The sequence below is a fragment of the Canis aureus genome, chromosome 19, assembly GCF_053574225.1.
Source record: "Canis aureus isolate CA01 chromosome 19, VMU_Caureus_v.1.0, whole genome shotgun sequence".
Lineage (NCBI taxonomy): Eukaryota > Metazoa > Chordata > Mammalia > Carnivora > Canidae > Canis > Canis aureus.
Window position 1 is genome coordinate 3,839,822 of NC_135629.1, and position 24,317 is coordinate 3,864,138.

A 24,317-nucleotide genomic window follows, 5' to 3' on the forward strand; every position below is an offset into this window, starting at 1 on the left:
ACACAAGCTTTGCACTAGGAGATGGATCTTGATGGACTGGAGACAGGAGCAGAGGAGGCGGGGTGGGGGGGTGGGGGGGTGTCGGAGTGGTAGAGTGGGCAGATACCTATTAGGACCTGGAACACAGGACCCTCCCCTCCTCTAAGGCTACAGAGGAGCAAGGAATCTCCTAAGGCCTGGACCCAAGCCTGGTCACTGCACAGGCTGAGCAGGGGCAAGAGGGGCTTGCTATCTGGGAGCCCAGCCAAGGGGCCAGACAGCCATGTTTGAGGCCTGTCCCACCTATTCGGGGAAACCGTTGGGGTCCTGGCCTGACTTGGCCACGTCGAATGGCAGGTGAAGGCTGTCCTGTTTGTCTCTGAGATTTGTTCTTTAAAAACAAAGGATGGGAGGAGATGCTCCACTGCTCTAATAAGCAAGCTAAGTATTGAAAGGTGGGATTCACGTGTCCCTGAACTGAAAATTTGGAGCAATTTGGCAATACCTATTAAAGCTGGATGACCCAGCTAAGAAAAAAAAAAATGCAAGGGGAGATGCCCAAAATGATACCATTTACAAAAACCTGAAAAATCATAAAATATGTTATCAGGTTCAAGAATGTGTTTTTTTTTTTTTTTTAAGAATGTGCTTTTAACATCCCATTTATGTGCAAGTAAAACCTGAATGAAAAGGATACACACCCCTGAGGACATGCTGTCCTTTCGTGTTACAGTGATTTACAACCGTGACAAACGGTAGAGACAGCAATGAAAAACAAAGGGAATTTCACTTTTGTTGCTTATTAAATTCGAAGCATTATGGCAATATAATCATAACAGTCAACCTTCTGGTAAGTTATCTGTATTTTTAAATCTCTTGGTAATACTAACAACTCAATAAGCCCAAACCAACATGGAGGCCGCTGTGAAAACGCTCCCACCTCCAGGGCTCAGGGAGCTGGGGCGCGACCCACCACAGCCCACTCCGCCCCTCGCGGGAAGGAGGGCGCTCCACAGAGGAACCCGGAGAGCCGGGAAGGAGACCCCGGGCTGGCCCCGCCCCCAGGCTCCCATTAGCGAACAGCGCGAGAGCCCCCCTCTGATTGGTGGACACTGCGATCCTTGATTTGCATAGGGCTTCGGGCTCTCGCCCTGCCCGCCGCGGGCTGCGTCTGCGCAGCCTGCTCCCGAGGAGCCCTGCCCCGCCCCCGCCGGCCTGTGCATCCCCTCTTCCCCGGAGCCCTGAGGGAACCTTCCCTTCTGGGTGCGGGTGTGGTTATTCCTATTCTGCCCGTACAGAGCAGGGCACGTAGGAGTGCTCGCAGTCACCTAACAAGTAGTTACACGTCCGTCTGTTAACGGTGAAGCAGCGGCCTCTGCTTTCAGAGAACTAACGGGCAGGGTGCGGAGAGGACAACAGATAACCATTCCAAGTAAGGGTTCAGTGCCGAGGAGGAGCCTGCAAAAGCAAATCACAGGGGCTCTGTCCAGCGCCCTTGGCAGCCCGGGTCACCCTCTGTGTCTGCTCTGCCCAGAGGCTGGGAATCTGGGTGGAGCTTAGTGGGCTGTGCCTGGGGCTTCCCGGCCAGACCCTATGGTCCCTGTGGTCAGGACAGGGTCTTGACCTCTGTGTCCGATTCTCTGCCCAGCTTTGTGTTTAGCAACCACTCAGCTTGGTTTTCAGCTAAAGGATTCACAAAACTTCCAAGTATTAAGAGTGAACAGTGCCTCAACGAAGACACCCTCACCACACACACACACACACACACACACACACACACACACGCTGAGCCTTTTTGCGGTTTCCAAAAAAAGCAGTTTTGTCCACAAAAAGCCCCAGGGCTCCATATTTGTGACAAAATCCATTCCTGGGGACTGATGCCAGGAGAAAACAGTAAGATCCAGAACTTCCCCTGCCAGCAGCATTTTCTGAAATGTAGACAGTATCAAATATAATTTATTCAGAGAAAAATACAATGTTTTAAGAACTTAATTCCAAAAGGCTGACAGAACCCAAAAGCTGAGCAGAAAACAGCCTTCTGTGAGCAGTAACAGGTCAAGCTGAGAACCACACGGGGTCTAGCTTGGAGAGAAGGCTCCACCAGCCACACACCAGGTATAAAGGCCCCTATGAATTACTGATGGTGGGCGGTCCCTCCTCTGCCCAGGCTGCCATCTGCTCCACTGTGGGTTCCTAGTTGCAGCCAGGAAAGCTATCCACTCATGAATCCACAACTGTCAAGCAATACTGCTATCTCATCCCAAAGCAAATCCACACACATAATAAGCAACAAAATTGAGTACAGCAAATCACAGTCTTGGTCTCTCAAAGTCCCTGATATTGGCTGTGAGGCCGCTTGGCTACAGGCTCCTCTTCCTTCTCCTGCTTCAGCCATCGCTCCAGGAGTCCTGCACTTCCTCTCTTGGTGGGGAATGGGCTCTTTTGTAGGAACTGGCTGGACCACTGGGGCACATCTGACTCTGCCTTTTGGGGTGTTTTGGACTCTTCCTTTTTGGGTGACTTTGTGGCCAGCCATTTCATCATCTTCTGGCTACTACCACTTGCCTTGAGATCCTAGGAGAAAGAGGAAAATGCTCAAACCACCCAGCTTAAGCTTTTGGGAAAAGGCCAACTGCAAGGGAAGACTAGAGAAGAGGAATTAGGTACTGACCCAGCCTTGGAAGAGGTTACTGAGAGCGAGACTGGGCCCAGTGGTCAGGAGTGGGGAGAAGGGAGGAGCAACTGAGTATACTCCAAGAGGTGCAAGGAGTAGGGAGTAGCTCTTACAGCAGGCCTCAGATGAAGTGTGTGGGACCAGTCAGAAAAGAGCTGATGGGCAATCCAAATAGGTGCAGAGAAAGAAGAATTCTCAGGGAAGAGGGTATATTCAGTGTGCCCAGGCTGAGTGTGGGGATATCAAACTGGAGATGTATGGCTTCAAGCAGTCACCGTGATTAAGGATTCAGCTAAGGCTGAACAGGCTGACCTGTTTCCCCACTGTGCAGCCAGCCTCTCCTCGACTGGCACTGCTTCCCCCTCCAGCTCTTACACTTGCACCTCAACCCTAAACTGAAGGTTTTATATTCATTTAAATGCCACCTCTCCAGAATTGAGAATTCTTCAGGGGTAAAGACCATGGCAGAAATGGGGCAGTATCTAGTACAAAATGAATGTGTATCATTACATTTTTAGAGACCTCTAGGGAATAGAGGGATCAGGATTGCAGGAGTTTGCAGAGAACTGAGACAAAAGAAAAAAAGATGACACTGCGTATTGAAAACTTAGAAACTTTCAGAAAAATGAGGTGTAGTAGCTATTTTGTAATCATTGTCCTTAACACTTCTCAGGCATTCTAAGATGTCTATTCTTGGAATACTCAGAGCCATGTCCTACTTAAGTCCCTCAGTATCACCTGGAAACAACTGCTATTCCCAAACCTTTGCTCTGGAACTTTTGTTCCCACTGGAGGTCTCTGGCCTGTTCACCTTCCCTTCAGAATATAACTATTCTTTCCAATTCTGAAAAGTTAAAGTTCATGGCAGGAATGTTCTCAAATCCTCCTGAAGGAGTATAAGGATTGGAACTCCTCCAACTTGTAGCTGGGAAAACAAAGGTACAGAAAAGAGACAGAAAAAAATTCCACAGTTGCAGACAAAGATACAATTGCCGACAAGGGCTCTTTTGTCTTTCTTAAAATCACCCTCCAGATTAGGAGTCCTCAAATTTGGCTTATCAGATTCGCTTAATGACACAGAAGCCCAAGCCCAGCCCTGAATACTGACTCAACAGGTCTAGATAAGGTCCAACATTTATATCTTGAAAGAGTTCTCCTGAGGAGTCTAAGTCATAGCCAGATTTGAGAATAGTGCTCTGCTCCATCTTACCATACATAAAGAAATGTGAGTCTTGGGTGGTTTAGATTAAAGCTAATTGTGAAAGGCCATATTCTAACTGAAAAAGCTATCCTGGCAGAAGACAGAAAGCTCAGAAAGGACTATCAGAGTCACAGGCCCTTACCTTTTTGACCAATAGGTTGACAGGAGCAAGACATTTAGGAGTGTTGTTTCGGGAGTTGTTCACCACGGAAGAGACTGGATGGAAGGTGATGTTCTCTGTGGGGTGGATTAACTTCAGAGCTTCCTGAGTTGAGACCTCACCAAAGTTAAGCCATTTAGAGACTTCTTCCTCTCCATCTAATATGGCAGGCATCCTAGCCAGTGAGGTAGAGACATTGGTTAGGAGGTAGAGAGAGGGTAGGGAGACAGAAGGAAGACTTGAGTCAGCACAAATCAGCCTAAGGATAAACTTGTCCTCTTTTTACACCTCCTGTGCTGATCTGAGGCCATGTGCTCCCTGACCACAACTTGATAGGGAACAACATTCAACCCTTGGGAGCTAGCTTACAAAGTTTATGGCAAAGACAGTGAATAGTGCTATGACAGGATCCAGTGCATTCCAGTGTACTAGCTAACCGACTGGTGAACATTCTGTGATGACTCAGATGCCTAAAATTAAAGGGAAATTAAAGGGAAAATTTGTCTATCAGTAATAATCTCTAGATTTACAGTAAGAAAGAGCTATTTACATAATTGTGAACTACCAGAAACTATGCCTCAGAAAGCAAGGATGCTGCCTAAGATGACTCCTGATATCTACCCAGGGAAATGTTAGGAAAAGACCCTGTGTTTAGCTTCCAGTTTTATGTCCTAGACCAAGGGAAAGCATGCTACACATTCACTGGTGGAACACTTGATTTTAGGAGATATATGCATAAACATCTATTTTAATAATTATTAGAACTTCAACAAATCAAACGTTCACTTTCAAAAATATTTTAGAATTGGGACATCTGATCTGAGTGGCTGTTGGTTAAACGTCAACTCTCAATTTTGGCTCAGGTCATGATCTCAGGGTTGTGAGATGGAGACCCACGTCAGGCTCTGCACTCAGTGGGGAGTCAGCTTGAGATTCTCTTCCTCTGTCCCTCCCCCTGCTTGCTAGCTCCCTCTCTGAATAAATAAATCTTAAAAAAAATTTAGTCTGTGAAATCCAGATGCATTTTCTGATGAATGGCATCTCTGCATTGTATTATAGTTTAACTGGAAGTAAATGGGAGCACTTAACTTTTCTTAACAGTGTATAAAATAATGTTGTATTAAAAAAAAAATCAATGGGAATTTATTATTTTTTTAAAAGATCTTATTTATTTATTCATGAGAGACAGAGAGAGAGGCGAGACACCAGGGAGCCCAATGTGGGACTCGATCCTAGGACCCCGGGATCACGACCTGAGCCGAAGGCAGACGCTCAACCACTGAGCCACCCAGGCATCCCAGAATTTATCGTAAATTAGTGAGAAATACAACCACTATATCATATGAAAGTATAATTTCACAAAGAATGCTTAGGACAAGGCTAAAATAGATAATCCTATCATGTACAGCACTACATTCTTTTCAGCAAAACATCAAGTATCACTTCTGAGGGCACCTGGATCTGGCAAAACCTGTTAGTGACAGACAGTCAATTCTACTAATGCTTGTTTTTTTTTTTTTTTTTTTTTTTTTGATTTTTATTTATTTATGATAGTCACAGAGAGAGAGAGAGAGAGGCAGAGACACAGGTAGAGGGAGAAGCAGGCTCCATGCACCGGGAGCCTGATGTGGGATTCGATCCTGGGTCTCCAGGATCGCGCCCTGGGCCAAAGGCAGGCGCCAAACCGCTGCGCCACCCAGGGATCCCCATTGTTTTTAAAATGTGGTCTGTTCCAATGTGATTGATGTATTAGAGAGCAATTTCAGCATAATGTAAATTTCTTTTTTTTTTTTAATTTTTATTTATTTATGATAGTCAGAGAGAGAGAGAGAGAGAGAGAGTCAGAGACATAGGCAGAGGGAGAAGCAGGCTCCATGCAGGGAGCCCGATGTGGGATTCGATCCCGGGTCTCCAGGATCGCGCCCTGGGCCAAAGGCAGGCGCTAAACCGCTGTGCCACCCAGGGATCCCATAATGTAAATTTCTTGTTTACTTTAGTTTTGTCTGTGGGAAACATGAGGTGAACAGACAGCTGCATCCAGTTGAATGGAACCTTGTAGGAACATACAAAAACACCTCAAATATTGACAGCTACTGCAGCTCACTGTATGTTATCTTCCAAAGTTATGTTTTGCTCTTATTTTGCATTTGTTGAATATATTCTCCCTATATTAAAAAAAACCCCTTCATCCAACATCTCAAATATGCCTAATAAGCTTTGTAGTTCAAAACATGCAAAGGAGTACATGTAAGTAGAAAATTTTTTGACTACTGATGAGAAGCTTGAACTATTAGAGCGTCCTGAAAAAAGAGAACGTGTGCTATCTCTTTAGCAGCAAACATAAAGGAATCCACCAGTGACAACATTGTGAAAGTAAAAGGAATGTCTATGGTTGCAATAACTTCAAGAAGTATCATGAAGTCAGTATCAATCAGGTCTAAAGGAACAGAAAAAAATGAAGAGATTCTTCAGCATATGGATTGAATGCCAAACAGTAAAAAAACAAAAACAAAAACAAAAACAAAAAAAACCCCTGTAAGCTCTCATAAGTTTTATTTATACCTAAAGGCCTGGATGGCTTGGTGGTTTCAAACAGTGATTAAATTTCCAAAACTTTCAGTGTCAGGAGAAGACATTAGCATGGATGAAAATGCTGCTAAAGAATTTTCAGGGGGATCCCTGGGTGGCTCAGCGGTTTAGCGCCTGCCTTTGGCCTGGGGCGTGATCCTGGAGTTTTGGGATCGAGTCCAGCGTTGGGCTCTCAGCATGGAGCCTACTTCTCCCTCTGCCTGTGTCTCTGCCCAGCCCCCCATGTCTATCATGAATAAATAAATAAAATATTTAAAAAATAAAGAATTTTCAGCAGTTAATACAGAAGTTAATTGCAGGAAGGGGCTATATACACTGGATTAAAAAGTTCAATTTTGATTAAATATGTATTTATTATAAATGCATGCCCTGAAGAACAACATTTCTTTTTTTAACTCTGAGATCATGACCTGAGACTAAGGCAGACACTTAACTGAAATGAGCTAGCTACCCAGGCACCACCCCCTAAGGAACATTTCAAAGGCAGAAAAACTTGCCCCAGGACTTACGGCCGCAAAGATCGTACATTTTGCCTAATTTTCCCTCCACTTCACAATAGCTCATAAGTTACAACTTCTCCGACACTCATTTTCCACAAGCAAATTCTGCAACTTTCTAAGGTAAAGTGCCATATTTAATGTAATATCTATGTAGATAACTGTGGAACTGTTAATAGGTTCCTATTATTTTTTAATGTGTTCCTGATGAATTTTTAGGCATTGTCCTCTTTTTTTTAAATTAAATTAAATTAAATTAAATTTTATTTTTTTTTTGGCATTGTCCTCTTAACCCACACTTTTCTCATATGTTCTTGGGTTTTCACTGTACAGTTTGGCATAGTGTGGGGACTTTTTTTTCATATTATAGCCAAACTCCACAAAGCAACTGCTACTCTCTAAATTTCTGCATACATAGAAACATTGAATCCAAAGCTACCTATCTAAAAGCAGAGGACAAATCCTAAATCCTCTTCTGAATGCTTTTGGACCTAGGTATTAGAACTGTAACTTACCTAGGGTGAATGTCATTCAAGCTTTTGCAGGAATCTACTGTGATGATGGTGTAGGAATACAGGAGGTCTCCTTCTGGGGACTCCCAGCAGTCAAAGATCCCCGCCATTGTCAGCAGCCTCCAGTTGTCCCAGACTTTCTCCCAGTACTCAGAACTGTCCACAGCACCAATGCTACCTGACTGGAACAAAATACATGGGCAGATTAGATACTCAGCACCCTCTCCTACACACAGGCTGGGTACTACCACAGACTTAACATAGCAATCATTTTAGAAGTACTTTAGCCCATGCGCTAGCTCCTCTTGATCCACTATTGCTAAAAGAAAGAGGTTTGATGGCAAGTACCCACTGAAGCTATGGATTTATGGCTCCTTAATGCTTTCAGAATACAATCCAACATCATCAATGGGCATTCAGGCATTCCATGATCTGGCCCATCATTCCAGCTTTTACTAACAATTTTTTTGGTCTTTAAAAAAATATATTTAAAAAAAAAAAAATAAATAAATAAAAAAATATATTTATTTATTTGACAGAGAAAAGAGAGAGTGTGAGCACAAGCAGGGGGAGCTGCAGCAGGAGAGGGAGAAGCAGATTCCCGACTGAGCCCAACACAGGGCTCAATCCCAATCATGACCTGAGCTGAAGGCAAATGCTTAACTGATTGAACCACCCAGATGCCCTTTTAATAACAATTTTAATTTGAGCCAAACCCAGCTGTTTGTAAATAAAGCCCTTGTACAATTTCATGTCCTTGTATCTTGCCAGAGCAACTTCTTCTGCCCAAAATGTCCTGCCATTTCTCATCATGCCAGCTCCTACCTAACATTTAAGATTCAGTTCAGGTATCCCTGGGTGGCGCAGCGGTTTGGCGCCTGCCTTTGGCCCGGGGCGTGATCCTGGAGACCTGGGATCAAATCCCACGTCGGGCTCCCGGTGCATGGAGCCTGCTTCTCCCTCTGCCTGTGTCTCTGCCTCTCTGTCTCTCTCTGTGTGACTATCATGAATAAATAAATAAAATCTTTAAAAAAAAAAAAAAAAGATTCAGTTCAAGACCTAGAACTTAGAAAGCTGGAAAGAGTACCCCCTCTACTCTAACAATAAGAAAAAAGCTAGATAATCTATAAAAGTCATAACTTTTTTTCTTCTTTTATTATTTTATTTTTATTTTTTATGTTCAAGCCCCATATGGAGCCCAACACGGGGCTTGAATCTATGAACCTAAGATCCAGATCTGAGCTGCTATTAAGAGTTGGACACTTAACCAACTGAGCCACCTAGGGTGCCCAAAAATCATAACTCCTTAAACTCATCAGAAAACAGGTCACTGGGCAACCAATTGGCATAAACTTTATGGAAAGAGAGGGGCTTCCAAGGGAAGATGAAACATAAGTACTGGCTTACTGGAGGCAACAGGAGGAAAGCAAGGCCTTCATTCAGGTAAAATTATCATCAAATTGCTAAAAACAGTGTATGGGCTAGCCTGAGAGTCCAGAACCCCTGGAAGCTGCAGACATTAGGGGAGTTTACATCAGTTTACAGAACTCTTCTCCATGAGCCTCTCCAGCTGCTCACAAGAAAGACAGGGGCAGAGCAGGAAACCAGAGAAAGCCTTTCTTGCTGGTCCATGCCTAGAGGAGGGAGGCCTCACTCTCTTACACCAAGGAAAGGCATGAAGCCTCACCCAATCACTTCTCCTCTAAGGAGCAAAAGCCTTAAGGGGCCAGGGTATAGGTAATACAGCCTGTTGCCCGTAAGATACAGGTAAGACCCACTGAGTCTGGGGAAGGGTAGAAGATCCCTCCTACTCGAAGCAGCAGGATTCCCGAGAAAGCCTGAGCCTGACACCAAGGGTCACAGATCTGTTGAGACTGAGGCTGTATGAAGACAAGAAAGAACACTCTCCCACCTTTTAGATCAGCAAGTACCACATGAACAGCAACAGAAGCCTAATTCTGGGGAAGGGGCAAGAGCATAGAGATCCTCTCGAAAGCACAGGCTTAAAGGGAGGTACTATAGTTGAAGGAAGCAGGGCTACTGAGAAAAACCCTCTGGAAGTTTACTCTTACCCTGAACACAAAATGGCATGGAGAAATTTAAACCCTGTAGTGGGGATCCCTGGGTGGCGCAGCGGTTTGGCGCCTGCCTTTGGCCCAGGGCGCAATCCTGGAAGACCCGGGATCGAATCCCACGTCGGGCTCCCGGTGCATGGAGCCTGCTTCTCCCTCTGCCTGTGTCTCTGCCTCTCTCTCTCTCTGTGAGACTATCATAAATAAATAAAAAAAAAATTTTTTTATGATAGTCACAGAGAGAGAGAGAGAGAGAGAGAGAGAGAGAGAGAGGCATAAACACAGGCAGAGGGAGAAGCAGGCACCATACAGAGAGCCTGACGTGGGACTCGATTCCGGGTCTCCAGGATCACACCCTGGGCTGCAGGCGGCGCTAAACCGCTGCACCACCGGGGCTGCCCGAATAAAGGTAATTGTAACAACAAAACCAGTTTAGCTCCTAATAAGATCGACTCAATCTCACACATTTATGGCTTATTAGAAGAATAAATGTATCCATTTCCAGATGTAATTATCTCAGTCTCTGGCAATCAAAAATTTTAAGACTGGGCAGCCCCAGTGGCGCAGCGGTTTAGCGCCACCTGCGGCCCGGGGCGTGATCCTGGAGACCCGGGATCGAGTCCCACATCCGGCTCCCTGCATGGAGCCTGCTTCTCCCCCTGCCTGTGTCTCTGCTTCTCTGTCTCTGTGTCTCTCATGAATAAATCAATAAAACCTTAAAAAAAAAAAAAGGACTGGAAAAATTCTAGTCATTATTTTAAAAAACAAAACAACCACACACACACAAAAAATACCAAAACCAAAAGCAGATGCTCAATCACTGAGCTACCCAGGCATCCCCACTATACAGTTTAAAAGGGTGAATTTGGGCAGCCCGGTGGCTCAGCGGTTTAGCGCCGCCTTCAGCCCAGGGCCTGATCCTGGAGACCCGGGATCGAGTCCCACATCGGGCTCCCTTTGTGGAGCCTGCTTCTCCCTCTGCCTGTGTCTCTCTGCCTCTCCTTCTCTCTGTGTCCCTCATGAATAAATAAATAAAATCTTAAAAAAAAAAAAAAAAAAAGGGTGATTTTTATGATATGTAAGTTACTTCTCATAAAGAAAATTATGATGATTAAAAAAATGAACTAGATAGTTTCTTGGACAAACAAAAATAGAATTCATTACCAATAGGCCTGAACTACAAGAAGTATTAAAGGAGTTCTTTAGGCTGAAGGAATATGATACCAGATAGAAACTTGGATCTACCCAAAAAAGTAAAGATCCATGGAAATAGCTAAAAATTAAGGTAAATGTAATACTTATTTTTTATCACTATAAAATAATTGTTTAAAGCAAAATAGTAGCAATGTATTGTGAGTTTATAGCATATGAAAAAGTAAACTGTATAACAATATACCAAAAGATAGGAGGATTCAGAATGCACTATTATAAAATTCTTACACTATTCAGGAAGTAGTTTATTCTTTGCAGACTTTTTTTGAAAGATTTTATTTATTTATTCATGAGAGAGAGAGACAGAGACAATGTTCAATGGGCTGAAGGCGGCGCTAAACCACTAAGCCACTGGGGCTGTCCTCAGATACATTCTGATAGGTAAGAAAAACTGGACAGAATTGAGAAAGTGCCATCCTACTTAATCCACACAAGTGCCTAACAGTCTCTCAAGAAGAGGGGATCCCTGGGTGGCGCAGCGGTTTGGCGCCTGCCTTTGGCCCAGGGCGCGATCCTGGAGACCTGGGATCGAATCCCACGTCGGGCTCCCGGTGCATGGAGCCTGCTTCTCCCTCTGCCTGTGTCTCTGCCTCTCTCTCTCTCTCTGTGACTATCATAAATAAATAAAAATTAAAAAAAAAAAAAAGAAGAGTGCCAGAGGGAAAGACTCTGAAAAGATATATAATTCCTAAAGACAGAAAAGCTAAGCTCTAGAATCCTATGGAGTGGTGCCCTCAAGAAGCCACAGAATTCTGACTTACTGCTAATTTATTTATTTACTTAAATATTTTATTATTATTATTTTTTAAAGTAGGCTCCATCCTGGCGATCAAGTCTCAGATCAAGACTGAGCTGAGGGATCCCTGGGTGGCGCAGCGGTTTGGCGCCTGCCTTTGGCCCAGGGCGCGATCCCGGAGGCCCGGGATCGAATCCCACATCGGGTTCCCGGTGCATGGAGCCTGCTTCTCCCTCTGCCTGTGTCTCTGCCTCTCTCTCTCTCTCTCTGTGACTATCATAAATAAATAAAAATTAAAAAAAAAAAAAAAAAGACTGAGCTGAGAGCAAGTGACTAAGCCACCAAGCACACCTAAAGGATTTTATTTTTAAGTAATCTCTGCACTTAAAGTAGGGCTTGAACTTACAACCCTGAGATCAAGAGTCACATGCTCCCTTGGCTAAGCCAGCCAGAGGCCACCAATAATTCCCAATTTTTAAAAAATTTAAATTCAATTAGCCAACATATAGTACATCATTAGTTTCAGATGCAGAGTTCAGTAATTCACCAGTTGCGTATAACACGCCTGCCTTCCGCTCAGGTCATGATGCTGGAGTCCGGGATCGAGTCCTGCATTGGATTCCCTGCGGGGAGCCTGCTTCTCCCTCTGCTTATGTCTCTCTCTTTCTCTGTATCTCTTTCATGAAATAAATAAATAAGTCTTAAAAAAGACAAAACCACACCCAGTGCTCATCACATCTTGTGCCCTCCTTAATGCCCACCATGGCCCCCCCCCCCAAAAAAAAATGCCCATGGCCCAGTTACCCCATCCTCCCACCCACAATAATTCCCAATTTTAACAAAGCAAACTGGTGAGAATGCAAAGGCTTTAGCAACACCAAAGCAACAAATGTGATTAAAATGAAAACATGATACTGGCATGTCTGATTTGTTTTTAATTTCCTTATAATGGGGGTGCCTGGGTGGCTGAGTTGGTCAAGCAGCCACCTTCAGCTTGGGTCATGATCTTGGGGTCCTGGGATTGAGCCCCACATTGGGCTCCCTGCTTAGTGGGGAGTTTGCTTCTCCTTTTCTCCTTCTGCTGCTCCCTCTGCTTGTGCTCTCTCACTTGTATTCTCTCTTAAATAAAATCTTTAAAAAACCTTTTCCTTAAAATGTTATGTGAACAGCCTAAATTTTTTGTCTTAAAATGGGAGTTCTATGAGGAAAATGCTAAATATAATCACCATGTGACCTAGCAAATCCACCTCTAGGCATAAACCCAAGAGAAATTATAACATATATTCATATGAAAACTTGTACATGAATGTCCACGTAGCAATATCTGTAAGAGTCAAAAGTAGAAACAACGTACGTATCCATCAACTGGTGAATGAATAAACAAAACGTGGCCTATCCATATAATGGACGAGCAATAAATGAGCAATGAAGTAGTGACATGGATCAACGCTGAAAAATTATATTCAGTAAAAGAAGCCAGCTACAAAAGACTATATATTGTAGAAGTCTAAATATATTAAATGTCCATATAGGCAAATCTACAGAGATCAAAAGACTAGTGGCTGTCAGGGCTGGGGAGAATAGACATGGACACTGACAGTTAAAGGACATGGGGTTTCTATCTGGGGTGATGAAAATGTAAAATTAGCAGCGATGGTTGAACAACTCTGAATATACTAAAAAATCACTGACTTGCATACTTTAAAAAGGTGAATTTTATGGTGAATTATACCTCAATAAAGCAGTTATTTAAAAAGAAATTCTATGAAGAAAGAAACAAAGTGTGCCTCTTTGGATTAGCTACTATTGACAATACCTTTTCTGTTTTGGCTTGGGGGAAGTAGATGAAGTATGGCTGTCTTTCACTAGTAACCTGACATCGCTGCCACTCGTAGAATCCATCTGCTAAAACAACACAGCGTCTTCCTTTTCCAAGAGGAACCTGAGGGAAAATGTGAGCAAAATACAGTTTTAGTGAGAGAATATGTCATGGGCTTGAGTTGAAATCTCAGGTCCACCAATGTAGGACCTTAGGGCAGTTATTTCTGTCCCTCACTTTTCCTATGCATAAAGTCACCATTCACACAGCTGTTGAAAAGATTAAATAATGTACTACAGCCTCAGCTGCATTTAATTTTAATGCATGAGGGGTGCCTGGGTAGCTCAGTGGTTGAGTGTCTGCCTTAGGCTCAGGTCATGATCCCGGGGTCCTGGGATTGAGTCCCGCATCGGGCTCCCTGCAAGGGAGGCTGCTTCTCTGCTTCTCTGTCATAAATGGATAAATAAAACCTTAAAAAAAAATGTAAGTGCATGAGAACCTCCAAATGAAAGCTGTCTACCTGGGGGGGTGGGGGGGGGGGAGAGGAAACTGTCTAGCTGGACCCATTCAACCTACAGAGGATGAGAAGAAATAATAGTTTTGTTTCAAACCATTAAGTTTTGGGATGACTTACACAGTAATATATATAATAGCACTCAACATTATTAGCAACTGGGAACACACTTTCCAGGAGAATCTTATTTCCTGGGTATATAAGGCATTAATAGCTCTGTTGGAAGAAAGAACAGAATATGCGCATTTTCCATAGACCTGTGACCTACCTTAAAGGAACGTTTCTCCATCATGGTATCACTACGACAGTTGGTAATGTTGAATGGCAGCTTGGAAGGATCACTCTCTTTGAACCATGATGGGACCAATCCCCATCTCATGGGAGCAATGATACGCTCAGATGAATCTGCACCCTGCCATGGGAAAAGATAAGATCCGTGAGGAGATCATAATGAAATTTAGAAAACCAATGGCTCAGCGGTTGAGTGTCTGCCTTCACTTCAGGGTGTGATCCCAGATTCCAGGATTGAGTCCCACATCGGGCTCCCCACAAGGAGCCTGCTTCTCCCTCTGCCTGGGTCTCTACCTCTCTCTGTCTCTCATGAACAAATAAATAAAATCTTTAAAAACAAAACAAAACAAAACAAAACAAAACAAAAGTAATGGGGATCCCTGGGTGGCTCAGTGGTTTGGCGCCTGCCTTTGGCCTGGGGCGCGATCCTGGAGTCCCGGGATCGAGTCCCACGTCGGGCTCCCTGCATGGAGCCTGCTTCTCCCTCTGCTTGTGTCTCTGCCTCTCTCTATGTCTATCATGAATAAATAAATAAATAAATCTTAAAAAAAAAAAAAACACAAATGTAGCACATGCATTATATTACTATTAGTATAAAAATACAAAAAATACAGAGATTATTAAAAGGAAAAGATTCGATTTGAAAACAATTTTAATGATTTATCACAATGTGAGTAACTTAAGTTCTTCAGCATTTATTAGAATGTAAGACATACTACTTGGGTAGGGTGGGACACAAAATTTAGTTTCTAGGGTGCCTAGGTGGCTCAGTTAAGCTTCTGTCTTTGGCTCAAGTCATGATCCCAGGGGCCTGGGATGGAGCCCTATATCAGGCTCTCTGCTCAGTGGGGCATCTGTTTCTCCCTCTCTCTCTGACCCTCCCCCGTGCTCATTCTCATTCTCTCTCAAATAAATAAAATCTTAAAAAACACAAAAAACTCTTCAAAGAAGTTTAATTTTTTTTTTAAAGAGACATACAGAGAGAAGCAGAGACATAAGCAGAGGGAGAAGCAGGCTCCCTGTGAGGAACTCGATCCCAGGACCTGAGCCAAAGGTAGACAGACACTCAACCACTGAGCCACCCAGGTGCCCAAAGAAGTTTAGTCTCTGTAAATGTTTACTTAGTGCCTCTTATGAGAGTCATAGTACTAGGCCTAGCAGTATGTGGTCCCAGCTCTCAAGAACTACATATCACAGACAATGATAATACAATAAGGTAAATGCTATGATCTAGGGATACACAGGGTGCTGTGGGGCAAATGAAGGAGTGCTTAACCTCAAAAGGATTGCACTATAACATATGAAGCCACAAAGACATAAAAATATTAAAACATGGGAGTGGCAGCAAAGGAGTTCAATGAAGAGTGATCTGTAGGAGATGGAACGGAGAAGTATCAACTTGGAAGGGACAGAAAGGACAGGGGTGGTGGTGGGGTGGTTCTTAAATCAGATCTCACAAGAGGTACAGAATTACACTGAGTGTGGAGCCTATTAAAAAAAATAATAAAAACATTAAAAAAATATTTATTCATTCATGAGAGACAAAGAGACAGGCAGAGACACAGGCAGAGAGAAAAGCAGGCTCCATGCAGGAAGCCTGATGTGGGACTCGAACCCGGGCCAAGCTGAAGGCAGATGCTCAACTGCTGAGCACCCAGGCATCCCCAAATAAAAATCTTAAAAAAAAAAAAGATTTCAGAAAGAAAGATAGAAAGTGTGCAAGTGTGGGGAGGACATAGGGAGAGGGAATCCTCAAGCAGACTCCCCACCGAGCATGGAGCCCAATGCAGGGCTCGATCCCAGGACCAAGATCATGACCTGAGCTGAAATCAAGAGTCAGTTGCTTAACTAACTGAACCACCCAGGTGCTCCTAAATAAAATCTTTAAAAATAAAATGAAACAAAGCAAAAACAACAAACAATGTTGGGCTTTCAGTTTCTAAAGGGTTGCCCCAGGTAAAAACACTGCACAGTACTACTTTTTCACTGCTGGAGAAGCAACATGCCTGGTATATCCTCTCACAGAAAGGAGGGAAGATAAGGAAGCCTGTGCATGGATTTTTTTTTCCAGATTCCTACTGGTGTTTTTCCCTTACTGATTCTATTATGTATTTTTTCACTGTAATAAACCTTAGCCATAATATGCCTTGTATGCTGAATCCTTCCTAACGAATCTTCAAACGTGAGGGTACACTTAGGGGCCTCCAACACATCCTTGTTTAACTTTTTTGGGGGGTAATTGGCCCCTTGAGAATCTGATGAAACCTATAGATTATAATATCTGTTTGCATGCACACACAATTTTTTTTTTTTTAGATTTTATTTATTTATTCATGAGAGACAGAGAGAGACAGAGGGAGAAGCAGGCTCCCTGTAAGGAGCCTGATGTGGGACTTGATCCCAGATCCCGGGATCACACCCTGGGCCAAAGGTAGATAGATGCCCAATTGCTAAGCCATCCAGGCGTTTCCCCCCTCCCCCGCCCACTATTCTATATGTGTACACTATGGGTTGGGAGACACCATGAGCAGAGAGCACCTTCTGGGTGCTATCATAATGGTTTAGGGATAAAAATACGGTGGGTCTCATGATGGTAGTAGAATAAAAAACAACAAAAGATAGACTAAAAATAAAATTGTGAATGTAAATGTAAAAGAAAACAAGACTGTTTAAATTTTCAAGCCTAGATGACTGAGCTAAAGAGAAAAGTCTGAAGAGGGGCATGATTTGGGGAAAGGTCAGGTGTTGAATTTCAAATAATAACTGGAAGTCTGGAGCAGTTTAAAGAGATGGTTGCAAAATCTTTGATACTCCTCTCATTGACAGGTGAAGGTGAATGTTCCCTCCCCTTGAATCTGGATGGGCCTGTGATTCACTTGTAACCAACATAATGTGGCACAAGTGACACTATATGATTTCTAAGACTAGGTCAGAAAATGTGTGTCAACTTCTTCCTTGCTTATGGAGACATCGCTTCTGAAGCTCTGAGCTGCCAAAGAAGAAATCCAGCCACCCTAAAGACTGTCATGCTGCAAGGAAGCCCAGGCTGCATTGTGGACGGCCATGGACTAGCTAGAATTACTAAACCAAAACAAGCTCGGACTTGCGTCCCTCATTTACTCATAAGGCTGAGAGCCCAAACGGTAAATAGTTGGTTGATGCTTGAGAAAGGGCTTGAGCAATGGTTTCCGGACCTCGCTTATACGTGATCACCCACATAATACAATTGATATAATGTGTTCTAGCCTGATGGTAAAGTTAAATAGGGGTCTGTGCTATTCTTACTGGTCTGTTAATCATATCTATTGTCCTTTTGAAAGCTATGTACCTAGAATAGCATGTTTATCTATTAACTAGGACCCTCCTGTGTCAGTAGGGTCTGTCATGCATGTAGGTATTCCTTTATCTTTGTTCTGCTTGTGCTATATAATACCGTAAGAAGCTTGAATAAAGTTGACACTGCTTGGACACCGTGTCCCTCCTGTCCCCATCTCTTTACATTTTTTTTATTTTCCTCATCCTCTTACCCTCAGGACCCTGATCGTGTTGCCACAGAGTGTGCAACACTGCATGGAGAGGCCACATGTAAATGTTCTGGTCAACAGCCTCAATTGAGAACCAATGTCAACTGCCAGATAAATGAGTGAAAATGCTTCTAGATCAGAGGTTAGCAAATTTTTCTGTAAAGGCCAGATATTAAGTATTGAAGATCTTGGAGGCCCTGTTGCAATTATAATATAACTATTGTTACAGGGACAAAACAGCCATAGACAACGGATAAATGAATGGATGTTGTTGTGTTGCATAATATTTTATTTACATAATAGTCAGAGGGCCCTAGTTTTCGGATTCCTGCTCTAGATGATTCTAGCCTCAAATGCCAGGCCTTCTCAGCTGAGACTCAGACGTCAGGGAAGAGACAAACCATATCTGTAATGCCCTGTCCTCATCCCTCACTGGTGAACAAACGTAACAAAAGGTCCTTTAAAGTCAGTTGAATAAAATCCAAGTACAGGTGTTTATTATGTCCAAGAAACATTTAGAAATATGGAATTAAAACTTAGGAGAGGGGGATCCCTGGGTGGCGCAGCGGTTTAGCACCTGCCTTTGGCCTAGGGCGTGATCCTGGAGACCCGGGATCGAATCCCACGTCGGGCTCCCGGTGCATGGAGCCTGCTTCTCCCTCTGCCTGTGTCTCTGCCTCTCTCTCTCTCTCTCTCTCTCTCTGTGTGTGACTATCATAAATAAATTTTTTAAAAAATCTAAAAGTTAGGAGAGGGACACCTGGGGGCTCTGCATGGAGACTGCCTCTCTGTCTCTCGTGAATAAATAAATAAAATCTTACACAAACAAACTTAGGAAAGAGGCAGCATGGTACAAAGAATGGGTCAGCAAGCTTTCTCTGTGAAAGGCAGATAGTAAATATTTTTGGCTTTGTGAATCCATAGTTTCTGTTGCAATGACTCAAGCAACTCAACTCTACTACCATTGGTATGATGAAAGCAAAGAATGAAGGAGCATATCTGTGCTCTAATAAAACTTTATTTACAAAAACAGGCAATGGGCTAGATTTGATCTGAGGACCAGTTTGCCAACTGCTGGTATAGAGCAAAGAATAAGGCCTTTGCAAGAAGATCCTTGTTCAAAAATCTTGTCTCTGCTACTTATGAGATTGGACTAGTCTCAACTCCCTGGACCTTCAAATGTCCTTATTGAAAAGTAAAAGTAAAAGTCAACTTATAATAAAAGTAAAGTGAACAATACCTACCTTGCAGGATCATTTAAATGCATGACATGAAATACACAAATTATAGTTCAATATTTTTCTAAGGTTAGAATTAAAAATAAACAGTAAAATTTTTCTATGCAAAGGTGATTGTTAAAGCCATGAGGATAAAAGTTTCTTAGAAAGTACATCAGGGTGCCTGGGTGGCTCAGTTGGTTAAGTGTCCAACTTTTGATTTTGGCTCAGGTCATGATCTCAGGGTTGTGAGATTGAGCCCAGCATAGGGCTTGGTGCTCAGGGGGGAGTCTGCTTGAGATTCTCTCTCTCAGATTGATAAATCAATCTTTTTTTTTTTTTTTTTTTTTAAGATTTTATTTATTCATGAGACACACAAAGAAAGAGAGGCAGAGACAAAGGCAGAGGGAGAAGCAGGCTCCATGCGGGAAGCCTGATGTGGGACTTGATCCTAGGACTCCAGGATCACAACTCCAGGATCATGCCCCGGGCCTAAGACAGGTGCTTAACTGCTGAGCCACCCAGGTGGATGCAATTCTAAGAAAAGAATCATCAGCAATGGTACTGTCTCCAATGGGCTTCCCTTTTGTTCAAAGCTAATCCCTCCACTGTGCTCCTGGTAAGATCCTATCCTGTTTCTTCTAAAATCTTCCCTGGGGGCACCTGGGTGGCTCGGTGGTTGAGCATCTGTGATCTCTATGGCCTGGGATTGGGTTCTGCATCCGGCTCCCTCCCTATAGGGAGCTTGCTTCTCCCTCTTATGTCTCTGCCTCTCTCTCTCTCTCTCTCTCTGTGTGTGTCTCTCATCAATCAATGAATGAATGAAATCTTGCCTGTATCAGATAATCCTCTTCTCTCTCTCACACACATACACACACTCCATTTTCATTATTCATGGCAGTTAGGTTCTACAAAGTCACTGGAAACATTTTATTAGGGAATACTGAACTGCTACTCTTAGGGGAAATATAAGGTTAGGTTCCCACTTGTGTATGGAGACAATATTTTTATCAATTGATCAATATATAACCTGTTCTGTATGTATTTCTGTTTAAAAACACTTTAATAGGGCAGCCCGGGTGGCTCAGAGGTTTGATGCCGCTTTCGGCCGGGGGTGTGATCCTGGAGATCCGAGATCGAGTCCCCTATCAGGCTCCCCGCACGGAGCCTGGTTCTCCCTCTGCTTGTGTCTCTGCCTCTCTGTCATGAATAAATAAATAAAATCTTTTTTTTTTTTTTAAAGGAAACTATTTGTAGCAAATAATATGGAAGTAAGTGGAGATGGGGTGGTAGTGAGCAGGTTTCTTTTATTTAGGGTTAGGATGAATATTCAGAAAGTGGAGCTTTGTCATTGCATGTAAAAGTGGGCATAAGGTTGCAAAGATGTACTTTGAAAACATGCCTATAATGTATCTGATGTTACGTTAATGAAGCCTGTGTTCCTCCTAGGGCAGAGACTTTAACATAATGAAGCAGACTCTGGGATCATGACATGAGAGGATGGCAGATGCTTCTCCCTCTGCCCTTCCCTGCACTTGTGGGCACTTGCGTGTGCTCTACGAAATAAATCAATCTCAAAAAAACAAACCCCCAAACCAAGAAAAACCGCTTTTGTGAATCCTTTGAGAATCAAACGTGTGAAGCAGAAGAGCCCCCTACCCAGAGGATAAATGATTTAACATTATACAATAGTGATCTAAATGATCTCTCATCAGGAATTTACAAGACAATAATACTCTAAATTTGAAGTTCTCAACATGCCCTTTTATTTATTTATTTTTTTTAAGATTTTGTTTATTTATTTGAGAGAGAGAGAGAGAGAGCACGAGCTGAAGAAGAGGCAGTTGCAGGCTCCTCACTGAGCAGAGAGCCTGACGTGGGGCTCGATTCCAGGACCCCAGGATCATGACTGGAGCCAAAGGCAGATGGTTAACCAACTGAGCCACCTATGCACCCCTTAACATGCAATTTTGACAACCCGTCCCCACCATCAAGATCTAGTGGGGAGAAAGGAGGCATCTGGTGGGTGAAGGCCAGGAATGCTGCTAAACATTCTGCAATGCACAGGACAGCATCCCATCCAAAATGTCAATAATGCCAAGGTTGATAAATCGTATCTTAAAATCCCACTGTTCAGCTTTAATGTTAGTGTGTTCACTGGACAGTTATAAGCCAAACCTAAACATGAGGCTTCCCCCTACTGGGAACAATAAATAGAAAGTAGCTGAGAAACCACAATATTGAAAATATTGCTCAATATTAGTCATCTTTTCCTCTACCCTTTTGGACTTGTGTAGAGCTGGGGTAAATAAATGAAAGAGGAAGTAATTTGCAAACCAGTGGTTTTAAACGCAAATGTTGCAATCTATACACATGTGCTGGCCACTGATGATATGGATTAACGAAGACCTGAAATGATTCTAATTTTGTTTTATAATTTATAGGTTTCAGACAAATGGAATCTCATATATTTAACAAAATTAGGGAACTCCAGCAATCTTAAAATTTATTAGAGATGTGGAGTCAAAAAACACTGCATCAGTAAATTCATAACACTGATGGAAAAGAGAGGGGGTTATGTTTACTAGGGGCTCTACCTTCTCCATTTCTAGCTCTAGAAGCATCCACTGGAGTGGAGAAAGTGGTCTGGACCTCAGTCCCAGCTCTGTCCCCTCACTTACTGGGTAACCTAAGATAAGTCACAATCTCCCTACGTTTCTATCTTTATATCTGTTAAACATTTTTTTCTTCTAGCTAACGTGCATTCTATAATTCTACAGACGTGATATAGAGAGAAGCAAGGTCAAAAAAGTCACATACATTTAATCTGTCTTCACTTCAAATTAGGCCTTCCTTTATTTTTATTTTTTAAAAGATTTTATTTATTCATGAGAGACACAGACAGAGAGGCAGAGACACAGGCAGAGGGAGAAGTAGGCTCCATGCAGGGAGCCTGATGTGGGACTCGATCCCAGGACTCCAGGATCACGCCCTGGGCCAAAGGCAGGTGTTAAACCGCTGAGCCACCCAAGGATCCCTAGGCCTTCCTTTAAAACATGTTTTATTATTCTTTCCTTTCCCAGTTAAGGTTCCCCATGATATTTATTTTTTATATTTTTAAAATACTTTATTTATTTATTCCTGAGAGACACAGAAAGAGGCAGACATAAGCAGAGGGAAAAGCAGGCTCCCCGACTTGATCCCAAGATCACGACATGAGCTGAGGGCAGAAGCTCAACCACTGGGCCACCCAGGTGCCCCTCCCCATGATATTTAATTTTGATTTGTCTCATTAAAAAAAAAGTTTTTTAGTTTCAATAGGGAAGGATTGCACCCAATAAAAATAGCTCAAGAATAAACTATTTCATATATATGGCTTCATTCAACCAAAAAGATCAATGTTATTTGGTATGCTTATTCCAAATAATATAGAAATGAATCTTGACTATCACAAGAATTCTGACAAGTAGCATAGGTATAACTGACTTTATAAAGTGATTTAAGCATTATGGATCAAAGAGAATAAAAATCCAGGATGGAAACAATCATGATTTTTTATCCCTATAAATGCCACTTAAAATGCTTAAGACATGGAGGGGCCCCTGGGTAGTGGAGCCAGTTGAGGATCTGACTCTTGGTTTCTGTTGAGGTCTTGATCTCAGGGTTCTGGAATGGAACCTGGGGACCAACTCTGTGCCCTGTGTGGAGTTTGCACGGGATTCTCTCTCTCTCTCTCTCTCCATCTCCCTAACCCCTCTCCCTCTGCCCCTCTCTCTGTTCCTGTTGTCTCTTTAAAATAAATAAAATCTTAAGTAAAATAAAATGCTTAAGGCATGGAGAAACCATTGATTTCTGGAATTAAGCATTTTATTTACCGCACTGGTGCCCACCTGCATACACATACACCCACACACACATTCAGGAGATAAAGAACCAAAACAGGATTTTGAATTATTGGGCATGCCAACACTACAGAGGTAAATACTATAGAAACAATGAGTGCAATTAAACCTCAGATACCCAAACCATCCACCATCCACATCGGTTCTTAGCTTCAGTAAAAGACAAAACGACTGAAAACATAAGCAGAAAAAAAAATCACCAGAGGTGTTTCAGATTAGCTCATCTTAATCCTGCTCTAGCCTAGAGATTCTGGGTCAGCTGGGTCGGTAAGGGGCATGAAAGTCTTTTTTTTTTTTTTAATACTCAAAAGACTGATAATCAGTAAGGTTTCGAAGATGTGGTCTTAAAAAACGTATTCAAATAGGGGGGTTCTAATCCCTTTGCACGCATTACGACTAGCCCTCAACTGAGCCTGAGGAACACGGCGCCATCTTCTAAGATGAGCAAATACCGAGGACACTTCTCCTTTGCACCGGGGCGGGGGTGGTGCTCAAGGAGGCGGGCGTGGGTCGCGGGGGGTGGGGGGTGGAGATCAGACCCCGCGAGCCGAGGCGGAGCGCTCGCCACACCAAACCCGCCGGGCCGGAAGCGGGCGGGCACGCAGCGGCGGTTACCTTCTCCAGGTGCAGTCGTGACAGGAGCACTGGGCTGCTGGACTGCGGGCTCTTGTTGTACGACGGGCAGTACTTGTCGGGGTCCTTCCACTCGGGGAGCCGCTGCCGGCCCTGCCGGTCCCGGTAGGCACACGCTCGGGCCAGCACGTCCTTAGGCAGGTGGCAGGAGGTGCGCCCGCACATGCTCGCGCGCGGCCCGGCGCGGCCTGCAGACCGGAGCACAGCGGGGACGGTCACCGCCCCGATCCCCCGCGGGCCCCCGCGGCCCGGCACAGCCTCGCCAGGCCCGGACGCACGGCGGGGAGGCGGCGCGCCCGGAGACGCCGCAGGGCGGTCTGCGGTCAGGGCAGGAGCCGCACGCCCCGGCTCCGAGGGACCCTTTCCGGCCTCGGCGTCCCGGCCCCACTCCTCCCCTCCTCCCTGCCGACTCTCCCCTCCGGGCTCCGCCGCCGAGACAGGGCACGGGGGGGGCTCCCGCCCGCCAACCTCTGGGACTGCAGCCGCCGCCGCCCGGGGTCCCGCCTTCCGGCGCAAACTCCACCTGCTCCTCACCGGCTCGCCTCCCGTCCTCCGCGGCCTGCCCGCCTCGCCTCGCCTCGCCCCGCCCCGCCTCGCCTCGCCTCCCTTCCCCTCCCCTCCGCTCTCGTCCTCCGCGGCCCGCCCGCCTCCCCTCCCCTCCCCTCCCCTCCGCTCTCGTCCTCCGCGGCCCGCCCGCCTCACCTCCAGTCGCCTCAGCTCGCTCCACGTCCACCTCGGCCGGCTTGCCCGACCGCCTTACCTCGGCCGCAGGCTCTCAGTACAAT

General features: G+C 44.2%; 1 protein-coding gene across 3 annotated transcripts; it reads right to left on the bottom strand.

Annotated features, from left to right (window-relative positions):
• Nucleotides 1-1,915: 1,915 nt before the first annotated feature.
• Nucleotides 1,916-24,106, bottom strand: HMCES (5-hydroxymethylcytosine binding, ES cell specific). 3 transcript variants are annotated; one of them, XM_077857618.1, is made up of 7 exons: nucleotides 24,001-24,106; nucleotides 23,515-23,720; nucleotides 14,234-14,377; nucleotides 13,449-13,574; nucleotides 7,616-7,794; nucleotides 3,997-4,189; nucleotides 1,916-2,553 (listed from the first exon to the last, which is right to left on the bottom strand). In XM_077857618.1, the coding sequence occupies exons 2-7, from the start codon at nucleotides 23,695-23,697 to the stop codon at nucleotides 2,305-2,307; spliced, it is 1,074 nt and encodes a 357-aa protein (XP_077713744.1). In that variant the 5' UTR covers nucleotides 23,698-23,720; nucleotides 24,001-24,106; the 3' UTR covers nucleotides 1,916-2,304. The 3 variants fall into 3 exon arrangements, with proteins under 3 accessions (XP_077713744.1, XP_077713745.1, XP_077713746.1); XM_077857619.1 differs by having other exon boundaries at nucleotides 24,056-24,089; XM_077857620.1 differs by having other exon boundaries at nucleotides 24,067-24,087.
• Nucleotides 24,107-24,317: the final 211 nt, after the last annotated feature.

Bases quoted from the DNA above. Each gene is read 5' to 3' on its own strand.
- HMCES (XM_077857618.1), bottom strand. From the start codon at position 23,697: ATGTGCGGGCGCACCTCCTGCCACCTGCCTAAGGACGTGCTGGCCCGA. The intron at 4,190-7,615 runs GTAAGTTACAGT...CTCACTGGCTAG, and splicing joins TTGAATGACATTCACCCTAG to GATGCCTGCCATATTAGATG. The intron at 2,554-3,996 runs GTAAGGGCCTGT...TCTTTCTCCTAG, and splicing joins TCAACCTATTGGTCAAAAAG to GATCTCAAGGCAAGTGGTAG.